This window comes from Streptopelia decaocto, assembly GCF_964273445.1.
Source record: "Streptopelia decaocto genome assembly, chromosome: 2".
Lineage (NCBI taxonomy): Eukaryota > Metazoa > Chordata > Aves > Columbiformes > Columbidae > Streptopelia > Streptopelia decaocto.
The window spans coordinates 117027237-117043342 of record NC_138655.1 but is presented as its reverse complement, the minus strand read 5'-3'; the positions used below and the strand labels follow the sequence as shown (position 1 = coordinate 117043342).

General features: G+C 38.5%; 1 protein-coding gene across 1 annotated transcript in view; it reads right to left on the bottom strand.

Moving 5' to 3' along the window:
* Window positions 1-221: 221 nt before the first annotated feature.
* LARS2 (leucyl-tRNA synthetase 2, mitochondrial) overlaps window positions 222-16106 on the bottom strand; it is an 88397-nt gene continuing 72512 nt past the window's right edge. The window contains exons 20-21 of the mRNA XM_082044819.1: window positions 6914-7041; window positions 222-1488 (exon numbers count right to left, since the gene is read on the bottom strand). Coding sequence (XP_081900945.1) covers window positions 1309-1488; window positions 6914-7041 — 308 coding nt within the window. The 3' untranslated portion in view covers window positions 222-1308. The remainder of the gene's footprint in view (window positions 1489-6913; window positions 7042-16106) is intronic.

The window sequence follows — 16106 nt, the reverse complement described above, 5'->3', positions numbered from 1 at the left end:
CTGCTTAGAATCTGTTGGACTTATTTACTGTTAACAGGGAGATTTTTGTTGGTTTCCTTTGCATATAATACAGATGACTGCTGGGCTCGGGGGTTAATACTCCCTCTCCATTTACCTACCTAGTTCTTCTTGCCACCTTCTTCACTGGCTCATAAATGGCTGGTTTATGGGACTACTTAGTTTAATGGCTGTTAAAGAAAAGACATTCTTACACAATGAACCCTGTAATTGTCTCTTTGGAAACCCTTTTTCAGGCATTTGCTAAATACAATAAACATTTCCATGTGGATATAGCAGCAAGGCAGAGCACAAATAAAATGGCTGAAATTAGGCACGAGAATGGCTGTGTTTTATCAAAGTCTAATTAATTTTTCAGAAACATGCTGGCTATTTCCACTTAATGAAGCCCCCCAGAAAAATAAATAAAGGAATTTCAATTCAAGTTTTACAATCTAGGCATTACAAGAACTAGCAGCAGAGGCAAAAGCACACTGTCTGCCCTCCCCGCTGCTGCATTTCTAGCAGCCGACTCATCCCTGTCTTGAATCCCCCCGCGAGTCTCTGAGATGGTTCACGCGTGGGAAGTAATGTCAGTTTGGTTCTGTGCAGCAACAACCGCCAGCACTTTGCTGAAGTTGGATCTCTCATGCATGAGCCGACAGAAATATGCCAGCGAGGAAGGAGGATTCTGGCTAAAGCGGGGCTTGGCAAAATGATCTGACCTTTTTCTTGGCTTGGCTCTGAAACATCTGTGAAATGTATCAAACCACCCCATTCTGGCTACCTGCTGTGTGCCCAAGGCCAGTGATGAACAAATCCTTTTTAAACTAAAGCTCTGTAGTAACATTTTCTTATCACTTCAAACGTTAGTTAATGGTAGGCTACCCAAATAAGAGATATGGGGAGCAAAGACTGACTGCACCTAACATTTGGTATAGCACATACTCAAGGCAGTTGTTTAGTCCTGGAATTATATTTGTGCCTCTGCATTTAGCCAAGCCAACTTTCCAATAGGATATATTCCTGACACTAAAACCCGTGTGCTTCGTATCATTTAAATTCTGTTACAATCATTTAGTCCTGTGCTTCCTTATCATTCTCCTGGAGAATATGGACAAACAGCATCTCTCTGTGACCTGATAAGAAACTTTAATTCCATGCATTTCTCCACACTGAAATGAAGATTTAGCAGCAACCTGATTTTAACAACACGTCTTTCCCCATCGTTACATAACCATATCTGGTATTTTTGAATTGGTTTCATCTCTAAAGATTCCAGTTCCCTTTTATAGTCCAGCAGATTCTTTGCTATTCTTGCACTAAGAAGTTGATAAGGGCAGTCCTTGGAGACAGAAAGGCCTTTTTAATGGTTCTTCCTTGGAGATGCTTGGCTCCAAGTTCACTTTGAAGAACTAGCTCGTGGACTTCTTCAAAATTGCGGGCCGCTTGCTGAGGCACAGGAACTTTGCCACAAGCTTTGTTATTGATCTGAAAAAGAGGGACATGCAAGCACGAAAAACAGAAGTTACTAGATTGATTTGCACAATTTCCTGAATCCAATCCAAAGCATGCATCAAACTCTTTGTTCTCCAACACCAGACTTTCCAAGTAGAAGATAAAATGCTCCATACCTCCTGTCCCTCTACTATAAAATAAGAAAACGAAACTCTGACTCATAAAACTCAAGGAAAAATGAAGAAGTGGCCATAAGAAGTCTTAGTTTTGAAGACAGCAAGCAGCATGCGACTATGCAATGCGGCGATCTAAGTTTAAAAACGTGATAGTTACACACGAGCTGAACAATGAGGGTGAACACAATGGTTTGTCACGTGGGAATCCTGGTTTGTACATACTTTCAGGCTGCAATTTGGATTCTTTACAGCTAAGCAATTTCTTACAGATATTCAAATGCAAGATTCATTAAAATAAAAATATTTGTGGCTGAAAAGATATCTGAAAGATTCACCATCGCTCATTTTTAGAAAAATAGGCTTTAAGTCATTATAGGTTGCATTCATACTAAACACATGACTCGTTAAACCAACACCAACCACAAAGATGACAACCACTTACAAGTTAACGCTTTCCTGTGTGTAGCTGGTGTTCAGAGCTGCTTCCATGCTGGTTTTGCGTCAGCAGGGCAGAATCATGTAAGTAAAACTGTGTAAGGCCTTCAGTAGGAAGCACCTTAATTTATAAAATTGTCTTAAAAATATATTCTGTTGTCCAGTAAGAGCAGATAACAGAGACTACAGAGCCTTACTGTGTACCTTTCTGGAACTGGCATAAAATTCATTATTACAAAAGCTTTCAGATTTATATGGAGTACTTTCAGTGGATGAATGGAAAGAATATCAATCCCACACTTTAGTAAATTAAATAATTCAAATTTTTTAATCAAGTTTAGTCAAATTACTTGCATAAAAATCTGCTGCAGGTACTACAGATCTTTGACCTTCAGACAGCATTTTAACGAGTTTTCAATTATCTAAAAGGAGCATATGTTGCTGTATACAACTTGGACATAAAAATGCGCACAGCTTGGTTTTCATCTGGATTTTATCCAGGATACATGTAAGCAATGCACCACAAATGAGACAGACCCACTCCACATACCTAGTTTGTACTTTATTGAAAATAAAATAATCTGTGCAACTCTCAGAGAGAGGAAGTTGGGACAGATTTTTAAGGAACAAGATCAACTCTCACATCATAGAGTTATAAAATCATAGCAGCTGGATGAAATGCAGCTTGGATGAGTAATTTCTGGGTTTTTTTACAAGGCTTTACATGAATTTTCAGTGATAATGTAGGTAGGCTTTTAACTGTTCCTACACACATCCATAATGTGGTCTCATAAAAGGCTGGCTGTGTTAAACTTGCCTTTAGCACCTTGTGCAAAGTAAATCCCTTGAAAAACAAAGAAGAGTTCATTTTTAAAGCTTTTGTGAAAAATAAATACAAGTAGTTCTTTTTGACAGGGCACTTCAGAGAAGAAATACATTCCCCAGGAGAAAAAAAAAAAGCAAACAGTAAAATCCAAACAGATAGGGTTTTAGTGAGACTATAAAGCAAGCTTGTGAGCTCGCTGCTAGGACACCCAGCCTGTAGTTCAAAACTATGCTTGCTTAGTTAAAATGTCATTCACGGTCCTCCACGATGCAAATTAATATGTCCCAGTGGATGGAGGTTGGCAGGGGGAACCTTGCCACAACCAGCCTGCTTGGTGCTGTTCTCCACAGAAAAGCCGAGCGGTCTCACTCAGCTCAGTAAATAACTGACTGCCAGCAGTCGTGTTTTCCTAGAAAGGTCGAGGAGCCCGGGCGACCTGACACTGTGTACCTTCCCACAGCGTCTCTCCTGATCTTCCCACACCACGCTGCGAGCCGAGTCCAAAAGCCCCCTCCAACGGGTGATGATTTCAGCACACGTTTGCAGCATGGCTGTCATTATGTCGTAGCTATCCCAATGGAAAGCTAAATGCACTAATGCCATTCTTAAAATAAGCATCTGTGTAATAAGCATCCTATTCACATATTCTTTTAGTCGAGGGGTTAGATTCTCAGCAGGACAAATATCTTCTGCTGTGCTTCTGTCTCCCTCCAGATCAGCATAACCCTTGGCAGCTCCAGGTAAAAGTGCCAGTACAAGAAACTGGCAGCTTTGTTGCTCTGCAAAACCACAGCAAACTGCAGGAGGAGAAACAAGTGAGGCTTGGGTCCTTTGCTTCACTAAGGAAGAAAGCTGGTTTTTTTAATTTTGTTTTTCCTTTTTCTTTTTTAACATTTGACATTTTATACTATTTTGGATATAGAGGGAGCTAGAGGGAACTGGAGAGGTTATGAAGGATTAAATGAAGTTGCAGAAGACTGAAAAATAAGCACCTGGAGGCTGCAGAGAGGAATTTTCAGTTCAACTGAAATATTTTTTTTACCATTGATGCATAAGTCTTCTGAGAAGTAAAAAGGAAAATAAATATCTGTGAACTTTTAGGCCTTCCTCATACGCCAAAGCAAGAAAAATGACACCAACTTTTTTTCTTATTTTATAAAAACATTATACGACCATAGCTGCTAACAGTTCTGCACCACCTACAAAATGTGAGAAATGCTAGTCAGAAGGGTGTTTATAGGATGAAATGCACACTACGTGCAGGTCAGATTTTTCACAGCATTAACAACATAGGGTATGATTAAAAATATTCAACTTTGCAGTAAGATCTAGAATAACAGATACTATGCACATTTAGTGAATCTAAGTGTCTTTGTTGCAGGCAAGATACAGATCTGTGTTGTATCAGCCAAGCACGCAGTGAGTTGGTTGATTCTGCTGCTTTGGGTTAAATATGGAAAGACATAACTCCAGCACAGACAGGAAATAATGAGGTATTTTGTGTCAAGAGAAATGAAACCATAATGTCTCAGCAGGCAAATCCCTGGCAGCCTGAGGCAGTTTGATGTCTTGAGAAGAACAGGGTTGTGGCCCGAAGACTCAGAGTGACTGTGCAGCCTTGTGAAGAGACACGGCCTCTTCACAACCAACTAATTCCTCCATGTGTCGAGTGTTTCTTGGCTTAATGAGACCCATTCTGTTTTACAGCCATACAAAAACTTACAGTGTCCACAAGATTTTAAAATATTCACATTTTTGATGATTTCTCTCTGCTCCTCTGTATTGCCCTTTGCTCTCTTACAGTAGAAAGCCAGTCACACCCTCCAGGCACTGTTTTTAAGAATGATTCGCAGTTTAAAAAAGGAACCTGTCTCTCTGGTCTTCCAGTCACTTGCTTTCTCAAAACTCAGGAAGGTGTTTACATACATCATATTCTTCCATGAATATATGACTGAGAACATAGGGGTTGCTTTTTTTCTTATTACAAGATTTCTACACGAAGCTATGTCTTTGACAAAGTAAAACAGGAAAGGAAACAAAAATAATTTTCATAATGGTTGTTTCAACGAAAATTAATTTTTATTCTTCTGTTTTCTTTTTTTTTTTAGAAGGAAGTTTTAATGTCAGCAGAAAAATATCAGTGAAATATTTAAGCATTTTTGTGTTCAGTTGTAGTCTTAAAAACATTAAAACACTGAGTTCAGAGTTTTCCCTGTACTGCTGAAGCTTTTATTTTAAATATATATTTAATAACATGTTTGCTTTAACCACAACTGCAATGAAGTTTCTCTAATTACACTATTTCTCATTCATGACTTCCTTATAAACTGAACACTGGAATTTAAGATGTTTGCTAGCTGCGCTTGAAGGTGGAGGTTTATTTTAGGCTGAAGCAAAGTGATTATACCAAAGCAAAGCTTTTTGTGGATATATGACCTTTTTATTGGTATAAATAAATACTTAATCACTTAAGAAAGGAAGAAAGAAAAAAAGGCAATAAACCCACAGTGAATATTAGGCTAAGTCTGCTATCAACCCCAGGCTGGCACTTCAGTCCTTCTCCTTGGTTTGGGAAAAGATGCCAATTGAATTTTAGAAAAAATAGGTTTTTAGCAGCATTCCTCCCTCTGTTCAAGTGACTGTGGCTGAGAGATCTGGCAAGATATGACATTATTTGCAAAGATACTTGGATTAAGGAAATCTACAGCAACATAACTTCCCCTAAAGCCAGCCAGTCTCTTCCCTGTTCAAAAAAAACTAGCTGAACAAAAGTAACTGAACTTAATCCTCATACCCAAAGGAGCTAACATAAAAAAGTATATAAAATACAGATGAAATGCACTGCTTCCGCTTCCCTTACACACACACGTGCGGGCACACGCACAGAGGATGAAGTTTTACATGACCAAATGACATTTTTTCCAGAGGTGCCATCCCCTTCAATGCCCAGAAACACAAAAAAGTGTTGAAGTTGAAACATTTAATTTAAAACATTTAAGTTTACAACGTCTGCATGGTATATTCAAGGTTATTCTTTGGTGAACAGTCAAAAAGGCAGGAGCCCTGCAGATCCAGTAGGATGCAGCTACGTAATTCCAGGCTGCCACAATGCCTGAGCATGAAGCACTAGAACGCAGGTTGACCAGGAGCCAGTTGATGGAAGAGCTGGTGGATCCCACCCCCTGGCTCCAGGCCCCACAGCCTCTCCACGGCCTGCAGTGGCACTTACTGCTACTGTGCTCCATGTAACGATAAAGCTTAATGATGCTGAATACAGACTAGTTAATTAGAGATGTAGGGGAAAAAAAGACACTGCACTGTGCATGTGCACATACACATTTTGGAAAATTACAGATTAACTAAATGTAGTTTTATGCCCACTCTTCTACTGAACCGCCAGCTCTTTCCCTAGACCACAAAGGTGTTAGAGCTCAAAGAGAAACTGGAATGCAGTTCTAACATTAGGACAGACACCTGTTTTTTCTCAGCCTCAATCTGCAAATATGCTGTGCTGAGATGTGCCAGAAGTTCAGCCCGAGGCAGACAGGAAATGTCATTTGGCAAAAATCACAGCAACCCAACCCAGCTTATGATAAGTTGTATTAGGCAACCATAGCACTACAGGTACCACAAGAAATGTCACCTAATTAAACATTTTTGTACAGGGCCAAGATCATAAATTCACTCACTGTCAGGCAAAAAAATCTGGAGGGACCTGTATCTGGATCACAGTTTTGACTGTACTGTCCTTGCCCACAGGTTTTCCTTGGTCAAATCTCTGCAGAGACTAATATACATCACTCCAAAAGATTTATATTGCCTCCCTTCCAGACTTGCTGCATTTTTTAATTTAGGAAACCATTTTAATTACTCAGCACAACAGTAATTACAGCTTCTATCTGACCTGTCACTGAGCCACCTCAGAAGGGAACTGACTTCCACAAGAGCAAAAGTTTTGCCATCTTCTGAGCTCGTAATGCATTAATTGACGACCACTGAAAAGAAATTAAAACGCTCTTACCAGAACAGACATCTCCACAACATCTGATGGCTGAAGGTACTCTGGGTCTACTTTGGGCCAGGACTGATGCAGCACATCAGCATCCCAGTGATGATCAGTACAAAGTTTATTCTGCATATGTGCCAAACCTGGAAAATTAAACCAGTCAAACATTTAGCTGTACTATAACCGGAACATTTGATCTTTGGAATTTGTTTGATAAATAACAATAAAATAAAGTTGGCTTTAAAAGTACGTCCCTTAGGAGGAAATAACATTGTTTAGATTACCACACAGCACATCATAAACAGAAATATATACATTGTGAGCACATTCTAGATTTGGATTAGCATTCCAAAACTTTGCCAAAAGCACAGAAGACCACTGTCTATTATTTTAAATTGTAACTGCAACACAAGCTGATCTCTACTTCTAGAAGCCAACCATAATACTGAGGTTTTTTCCAATAACACCACCAGCTTGATTAAAATTTTACTAACAACTCAATCAAAATGACACACAATTTTGGCTTATTATTTTACCATCTGTAATATCCTAGTAGTTTCTGAATTTGCAAGTCAAGCTACTTGCAAGATTTTATCATATTAAGTATCTGTTTTTTCAGAAATTAAAGGTGCTATGTAAGAATACCTTGCATGGCTTGATCTCCTTCTTATGATACGAATGTTCCGAAATGCTTTATCCTTTATTTTAAAAAGCTCCTAAAGTGGCTACAAGTGATCTTTTATTAAACGGGCTTTGCTCTCCCTAAGACAATTAATTCATGATTTGTTTAAGTAATAAGAGAATGGGATGCAATTCATTCTGAAGCTGCATTCTTTAACTGAATAAAAGCTTCTGAGTCAGACTTATGTTGGTATTTACTCCAGCTGTAGGACAAAATAAAAAGATTTCACTTAAAAAGAGGCTGTCAAATATGATCAAGATTGATGATGATTGCTCTTGTGATTCTCATAAAGCCAGGGGATTTTTAAATTAAAACCATTCACTGTGTATGAATAAGAATACTGACTAAAACTGTTTTTAAGCACATGTTTCATTCAGAACTGCAAAATGTATTTCAAATCTCTTCTGGTTTAGGGAAACTCCAGCAAAAGCATAAAGAAAACCCATTAACACAAGATTTGCTGTTGAGACTGAGGTACCTGAAGCTGTTCGAAACACAGCACAGCAGCAGACATAGGAGCTAAACCAGCCCATCGAGAATACATACTTTAATTTACCTAGCTGGATTGTTTAGACTAGAACATTAAATTACAGCAAACAGAGACATAAAGGGAATGCAACTTCCTCCAGAAAAATCTGCCAGATTTTTGTCAGCACTTTTTCAGACAAAGCACTTGGGTAAAATGACACACAGCCCTGCTATTTGCTGAATGATTCAGAAAGGGGCAGTGGGGTGGACTGGTGAGAACTGTTTCTAACGGCAAGCAGGAATGTGCACATTTCCTAAGAATAACAACTAAGCCGCAATCTCATTAGGTAAATAATTGATTAAAACACTTTCATGGATCTGGATTTGTGTATTTTTTTTCTCCTGTGACAGCAGCTCTGAAACTGAAAGAGCAAGAGATAGGAACTCAATCAGAAAAAAAATCTTTGCATTGGTGATTCATTATCACGTTGTCTTTAAAGACAACAGCTGCTAAATTTTTCCCTTATTGGCTTTTAAAGATCCAGATGAGCTCATTCCTTTCACATGCCTTGTGGCAGAGGCATGCACACAGGCCACTCCTTATTCTTCTGTTGAAGTGGATTCTTCAAACTATTTAAAAAACACTTTCTGATAGAAGTCAAGAGCTTCTACCTATGAAAGGAAAACCAGGGTCACTTTTAATCCATGTGGAGGCTGTCAGTCCTAATAAACCTACTTCTAAAAACAAGTGTATTCTGAAGCAGATAAAGCATGACCAAGCACAATGTTGATCTTCTGTTTCATTCTCTTGCCACAAAATGATCTATGAGCTTATCCATAATAGTAAAAAAGTGCAAAAGTCAACAGAACCAGTTTCAGAAAACGGTTTAACAGGAAACCGAAATGAAGGTTTTAGTTATGTTGCCTCTTTGGCTTCCTGCCTTAATTCATATTTTGTGAGCTGTAGAACACAGAAAACGCAATGATTTGGTTTGCATTTCCAAATTACAACACACACAAAACCAGAAACTTGATTGTTGTGATCCAGAATGGCGATGGTCCACTTGTCAGGACCAGGCAGAAGCCGCCTCCAGCCTTCCCACCTGATTCTGAGATGTTACACAAAAGTGTTGTTTGAGAAATTAAGAACCGACCATTTAATAGATGTTTATTGAAAAAACACTAAAAACCTGTTTTACTTTCTTACTGTATTGGAAAGTGCCTGTAAAGCGCATATGATGAAGCAACATGCATTTTGCTTCATATTTTTTTACTTTTTTTGCTACTATGGCTATACATTCTCTTGCAGACGTAGCACGAAAAGACAACTGAGTACCTTTTTACTTACTGTAAGCCATATACTTATACGTACAGTCATCTTTCAAGACAGATCCAGGACTACACTCATGCTTAATCTGAAACCCTGATTCTGCAACTGGATCTGCTGCAATGGATTTTTACTAACAAGCTAGTACTGAAACAAGGTTTCCTTAGCCAGTAACTCACATCATTAGAGTTCAAGTTAAAAAACTAAGTTAAATGCACACTGTCAGTGAGTGTGTTGAGAGAATCACTGAATAGTTTTGTTTGTAAGGGACCTTCAAAAGTCATCTAGTCCAACCCCCTGCCATCTTCAACTAGATCAGGTTGCTCAGAGCCCCATCCAGCCCAGCCTTGAATGTTTCCAGGGATGGGGCATCTACCACCTCCCTGGGCAAAGGAAGGGACAGAACAAGTCTAGCAATGTTTCAGCTCATGGCAATGTTTTATAGCATTACCTGAGTATTTAGAAAACGTAATACTTCCCCTGAGGTGCTCTCTGGGGGACAGAGCAGGTTCTTATTTCAAAGAGACTTAAGAAGGAAGATGTGGAAGCAACTGTGTAGCAGCAAGGTAAGTTAGGACACCAGGGTAATCGGAATCTTACAGAAATAAAAAAGCACTAGAAAAAATTATCTGTAAAATTCCAGCAGTACTGGAGCTAGTTTGACACAAAATTATGCAGGCAAGAGAAAAATATGTGAATATGGAGTAAACTGAGTAATTTAGCAACATCAAAACAGTGGCAGTATGTGCTAAGTACAAATCCACCACACTAGCAGATGAGCAGTGTGGCAGGATGCAAAACTCCCTCTCTCCCCCTCCCTCCTTCAGTATGGAAGGAGTAGGCACATCTCCCTCTCTCTGGTACTTGAGGCTGACAGCTTCTTTTGTTTGGCCCCAGAGCACCCTGGCCAGGGCCATTAGGAGAAGGGAGTGCCGAGGCACCAGTGAGTCGCTGGGCACCTGTGGCCAGCGTGGGGGATGTTTGGAGGCTTCAGGAGCACCCACAGCCAGTGTGGGGGTGCAGAGAAGCTTCTAGAATGCCTACAGTCAGATCTGATCAGCCAATAAGAAACGGGATTCTCATCGAGACTCCGCCCATTGTCGCGGGTCTCTCCAAGCACGAGCGAGATGCTGCCGCTGAGAGCCCCGCTCCCCGGGATGGAGACTCCGCTTGCCTTGCCGCCACAGGTGTGAGTAAAACTTCTCGCAGGATTGTGAGTATATTTATACTTTGCGTGCACATATGCACGTGTAACTTTCCGTGCTCAATATGAGCACGTGTAAAATTAATCCTCGCATAATCGCGGGTGTATTTTCCTGCCGTGCTTCCACATAAGCACGTGTAACTTTCCGTGCACATTTGCACGCGTACTTTTTGTGCTTAATACAAGCACGTGTACTTTCCGTGCTCAATACGAGCACGTGTATAAATTATTTCCTCGCACAATCGCGAGTGTATTTTACTTCCCGTGTTTCCACATAAGCACGTGTGATATTCCATGCACATTTGCACGTGTATTATAAATTTACCCTCACAGGATTGCGAGTGTATTATAAATTTACCCTCGCAGAATCGCGAGTGTACTAACTTTCCGTACTCACTATGAGTACGTGTATCTCTTTTAAAATAATCCCACACCGTGTTTAGGCAAGTGTGTATTTCTCCGGGACTCAGGGACGGCTCCGGCATTGTTTTGGTGAAGCCACGTGCATGCACTCTGTGGACCGCCTGTTGTATTAGTTGCTGCCTCTTAATAATTTTCCTCAACTGATATCCGAACCTGTATTCAAGTCACTTTTGGAGTGCTAAAAGCCTGTTTCTCACCGGTTTAATAAAAGCTGTTTTGGACCATGTTGTCCCTTAAACTAACCTCGGGGTGCCCCCGTGACAAGCAGGTAAAGTATTTTAAAAGCTCAGGGCAGGATCAGGTAATAGTAAGCGGAGATGCACTCCGGGTCAGCATCTTACTTGCCTCTGCAGCCTCTTCCAAGGACAGGACTGTTACCATGTTACTTTGTTCTTGATGTGTTTTTTTCTATTTAATGAATCTTCCTATTTGACACATTCAGGCAAGTTGCATATCTGAAATACCCTTCTGCAGCCCGGGAGGAATATGTCTGTCAGTGTTATGTGAAACGATCTGCAATCTCAAATAAATAAGAGCAATACAGTAACAGCTGTTTCCAGACAGCTCTGAGAAAAACTGTGTTATACTATCGGCATAGTAGTACAGAACCGCGTAAAGTCAGAAAAACTTACATTTACCCAATACAGTACTAGGGGATCATTTTATGTGTTCCCTAGTGACAGATGCAGAGCACCAAGTAGGGGTGTGAAAAGCCCAGGTTACTAAAAGCTGGCTCTAGAATATGCTTCCAATCCAGCAAACTCCACATGAATCCTTTTAACCTTCTGAAAATGATCTATCTTCCTCCAGTTGGATGGACTTGCTGTCCTTCACTTTGGGTTATTACTCTTGGAGGGAAAAAAAAAAATTCCAAAGTGTGTTCCTTCTCAGATTTGTGAAGGGGGACTTCTGCATTCAGATTTTCAATTAAAATCAGCAACATCAATTAGCTTCTACTCAGCTCTATATTCTTTACAAAAGCTTTCTGGAGCAAGGAATGAATTTAGACAAAGAAATTCTTCAACAGAGCTATTGCAATGATAGTTAAAATGCTGCTAAGACAATTATACCATTATGAATCCCAATAATTATATTTCATTTCAATTCATCTTCAGATGTGTTTATCATCAGTGTATATCTTTCATGCGCTATCTCTAATAAAAAATGTAACAACTCACAATAAGCAGTTTCATATCCTTGTGAGGACAGCAAAATACTGTACTACTACAAACAAACTAAACCAAAAACCATGTCTCAGATGGTGTCTGTATATTCCTCAGATACAAGGTTTCAGGAAGGAAACAGATTTCCTCATCCTGTTAGTGTTCATAAACTGCCAAGATATCAGCCGGATGAACTCTTCCCACAACCGAGGGGCTGCAGTCGTTATTAAGTGATAAACCAGTGTAGCCCCTGCACAGCTAAGGCCAGTAGGCTGATGCACCAAAATACTGAAAACTGTTCTTCCTCTCAGCAGGAGAAAGAACTCCTTCACACTCAAAATATCAAAGCACTGGGTTACTGTTGTTCAGCTGCTGAAAGGTGAGGCGCTTCTCAAACAGCGTTCAAGCAGCTTTTCCCTTCGCTCACACTGGAAATATTTACTGCCCATACTGAAGTATGCTCTTCATCCGGCTCACAAGGGGACCAAACTCTTCATTCCTGCCTGATGCATGAAAACAAGACGGTCACATATAAACTAAGCCCCATGGCAGAATAAGTCTTCAGCTGCACAACAACAAAAATTGCTGTATCTTGAATCTACCTGATTTTACTTCAATTGTATTTAACAGCTGAACATTACATCAGAAGCATCCTTGGGGTATCAAACTGAGGTTCTCAGTTTGCAAAGCTTATTGATAAACCAACAAAGGAAACATAGTGAACTAAAAATCTAAAATTTCATATGAACTCTGATGCAACCCCTACCGAACAAGATAGCATTCTTACAATCAAAATTACTTATACCGCTGATGCTAGTCATTACTTAAAATGTCAAGCAAAGTATATTTAATTAACAATCTAAAATAGTCTTTGCAATTTTCCTAATATTTTCATTAGTTGGTAATCATTAAGATGGACTGATTTGCAGTTAAATCCGGCTGTAAAGAAATATTGCTAACCAAGAGGATACCTACATACATATTTATACACTCAGACAAGTTTTAATTTTTACAAGCTACTGTATTAGAAGACACTGAGTAGCATTTTTTTTTTACATTTCATTGTCTCAAATAGCTTTCAGATTGAAGTAGAAATAAATTAAAATGCAAAAAAGCATTTTTTACTATTTATATATAGATGAATTCAGAATGAAAGTATTTAAGAAAATTCGTTATATACTTAAAATGTTTCATATAACATTTTGCAGTTAAATGTTATTTTTTTCAAGCAAAGGGGAATATTTTATGTAATTACTAAATATAACAGATGTTTTTGGACATCAGATCCTTCAAGATGTTAATATTTACAGATGCTAGCCTCCTTTGCCTAGCTTTTTATTGCAAAACTAGAAAAGGAAAAAAGGTTTGTTCATTTTTTTCAGTTTCCAGCACACCTGTCATTTAAACTGGAAAAAAATACTATTTGCACCTGCAAAAGAGCTTTTGGTTGTCAAAGGTTATTTTATTACCTCCACAAAGTTTCATTCCAGGTGCTTAGCCAGAAAGTACTATAGTTCTGTGGTTGTCTTCAAATCTTTGGCAGAATTAGTATAATAAAATACATTGTCAAGGTCTTATTGTAGGTTGCCATTATTTCTCGTTTAGTTCTAAATTCTACTGTAATTTCTTCTTAAATGATCATAATCAGTGATCAGCAAAGCATAAAAAGAGAGATTATAATGCAACAGTAAAAGCATTATTCATCCTGTGAAGCACAAAGCAAATAGTGAAAATGAATGAGATTGCTCTTCTCTCTTTTTTTTAAGGTTGTAGTAAAATTATTATTCGGCATATCTGACTATGTAATCAACTTTATAATGAGAAACATTAATAAGAAAGCAAATTATTTTTCTTCAAAAAAAGCTTCAATATATAAGGCAGCATAATGTGGTTCAGAGTTAACACAGCAAGTCACTCTTCCTACCAGCATTCTTCCTCAACTGCAAAATTGTGTTTGATATTAACCACAGGGCTTCCAAATTTCCCAGTTTCCCTTTCCCCTGGAGAAAGAAAAATGCTCCTTGTTTTCATCACTAAACTAAACAAAACGTAAAGGCTGCATACGAGCTATTTTAGAATGAAATGTCGGTATTTAATTATAAATAAGTTGCTTATGCGTTCTTTATTGTTGGCATTACAACAGCAGACAGAGGCTTCCATCAAAGTGTGGGGGTCCACTGCTATATGTGCTATATTTATAGAGCTAATAATATACAAAGTCCTCTTCCTGACTAGTTTATGAGAGAGGAAATAGCACTATCCCTATTTTTTAGATGCAAAGCCAAGGTACAAAAAGAGAAACTCTGAGTGTGTATGGAGAATTAAAGCACACAGAAAACTAAAGAGGATTTAGAAAGCTTAATTTTTATATTGAAATTATTTAAAATAAGAAAGCATCATCACCTTTATATAATAAAGTTTAAGAAATTGCTTACCTCAGAAGGGCACCAAGACTTGGTGGAACCAGAGTGCAATTCAGAACATGAACTTGGGAAAATGTGTCTCTAGAATATAGTTGGATATTTTTCACCAGAAATCCCAGGACAGAATTGCTAGATGTTTGCTATTTCAAAAAACTATAGGCTTCTTACCACAACACAGTAGTTCAATGTACATATGTTTTCCTGATAAAATTGTTTTATAATTTGGATGTAATTTAACAATGACTACACTAAAAGAGATTGTGTTTTTTATGTTCAGTCATAAAATTCTTCAGGTAATAATCAATGCACAATGTTTTCATATGCTAGTTGCACTGAATTACAATGCAGAGTCTTTGGACCACACAAGCAACATTTTATCTTTAAATGCAGACAGAAGATGAGGACAATACACTCCCAGTTTTTTATTATGCTTCCTTTTCATTCTTACATCAGAGAGAGATCCAGAAAATGTTTATCATTCTCATTCTACAGTGATTTTAGTAGTAAGAAAAGATTTCCTTCTTTAACATTCAAAACGTGACAGGACAAAGCTTTACATTTGACAAGTTATGTTAATTAAGACATCCAAGTGTTCTTTGTAATTTTATCAAACATATTTGATATTTCTGCATTCTATTCACATTTATTAGAATTTCGAGTTCACAGAGCACTGTAGGTGTAGGAAATTAGGCTGGACCTCTTCTGCCTACATCCCAACCAATGCGGAAAACAAAGTTGCGGCAATTACTTCAATTTAAGTGTAATTTTAATTGGATGGTACTTCATATTTTAAGAGAATATTGACCAGAAGTAGCTTTCTCCAGATGGATCTTGTCTGATGCTCTTATTAAGATATCTTTAAAATATTGGAAATGAAAACACAGAAAAAACCCACCACTCTCCCTAATATATCTTGCTCTTTCCAGAATCTCTGCCCTTATGTTATTGCTTTGACCAAGAACAGTCTTTCTTTGGCAGTTGTTATTACAGGACCATGCACAGCTCTGGCTATTAAGTGGCTCTGCTCTGTAAACACTTGAATTCACAATGTTTTAGGATGACTGTTGCAAATAAAACTGTTAAAACAGCATCCAAAAGCTAAAATTAGGTCCAAAACCACAGAGCAATTTGTGGCCCGTCTTAATGCAGAATATATTCGTATCTTCCCACATACATCTTAGGACTTCTCCCAATAAACCTTAAAAGCAACTACTGAACTCCAGCATGCACATCCCTTATTTGACAGGCTTTAACTGTAGCAGCACCATGCACCTTAGCCCACTTGGGACTGAGACCTCAAGGGTTTACTACTAACAGATCTTAAAAAAGATTTCCTGCCTACCATTCCTGCTCTCCGAGAGCGGTTAATTTGCACCATAACATCCCACAGTCTCTGGAGAATTTTATAAGAGTAGGATTTTATTGAATACTCCTTTAGCCTTTTTAGTACTGACGTGGTCTACTGACGTGTCTGAATTCCTGAAAGAACATATCTGTAGTCCAAAGACTCTGAAATGG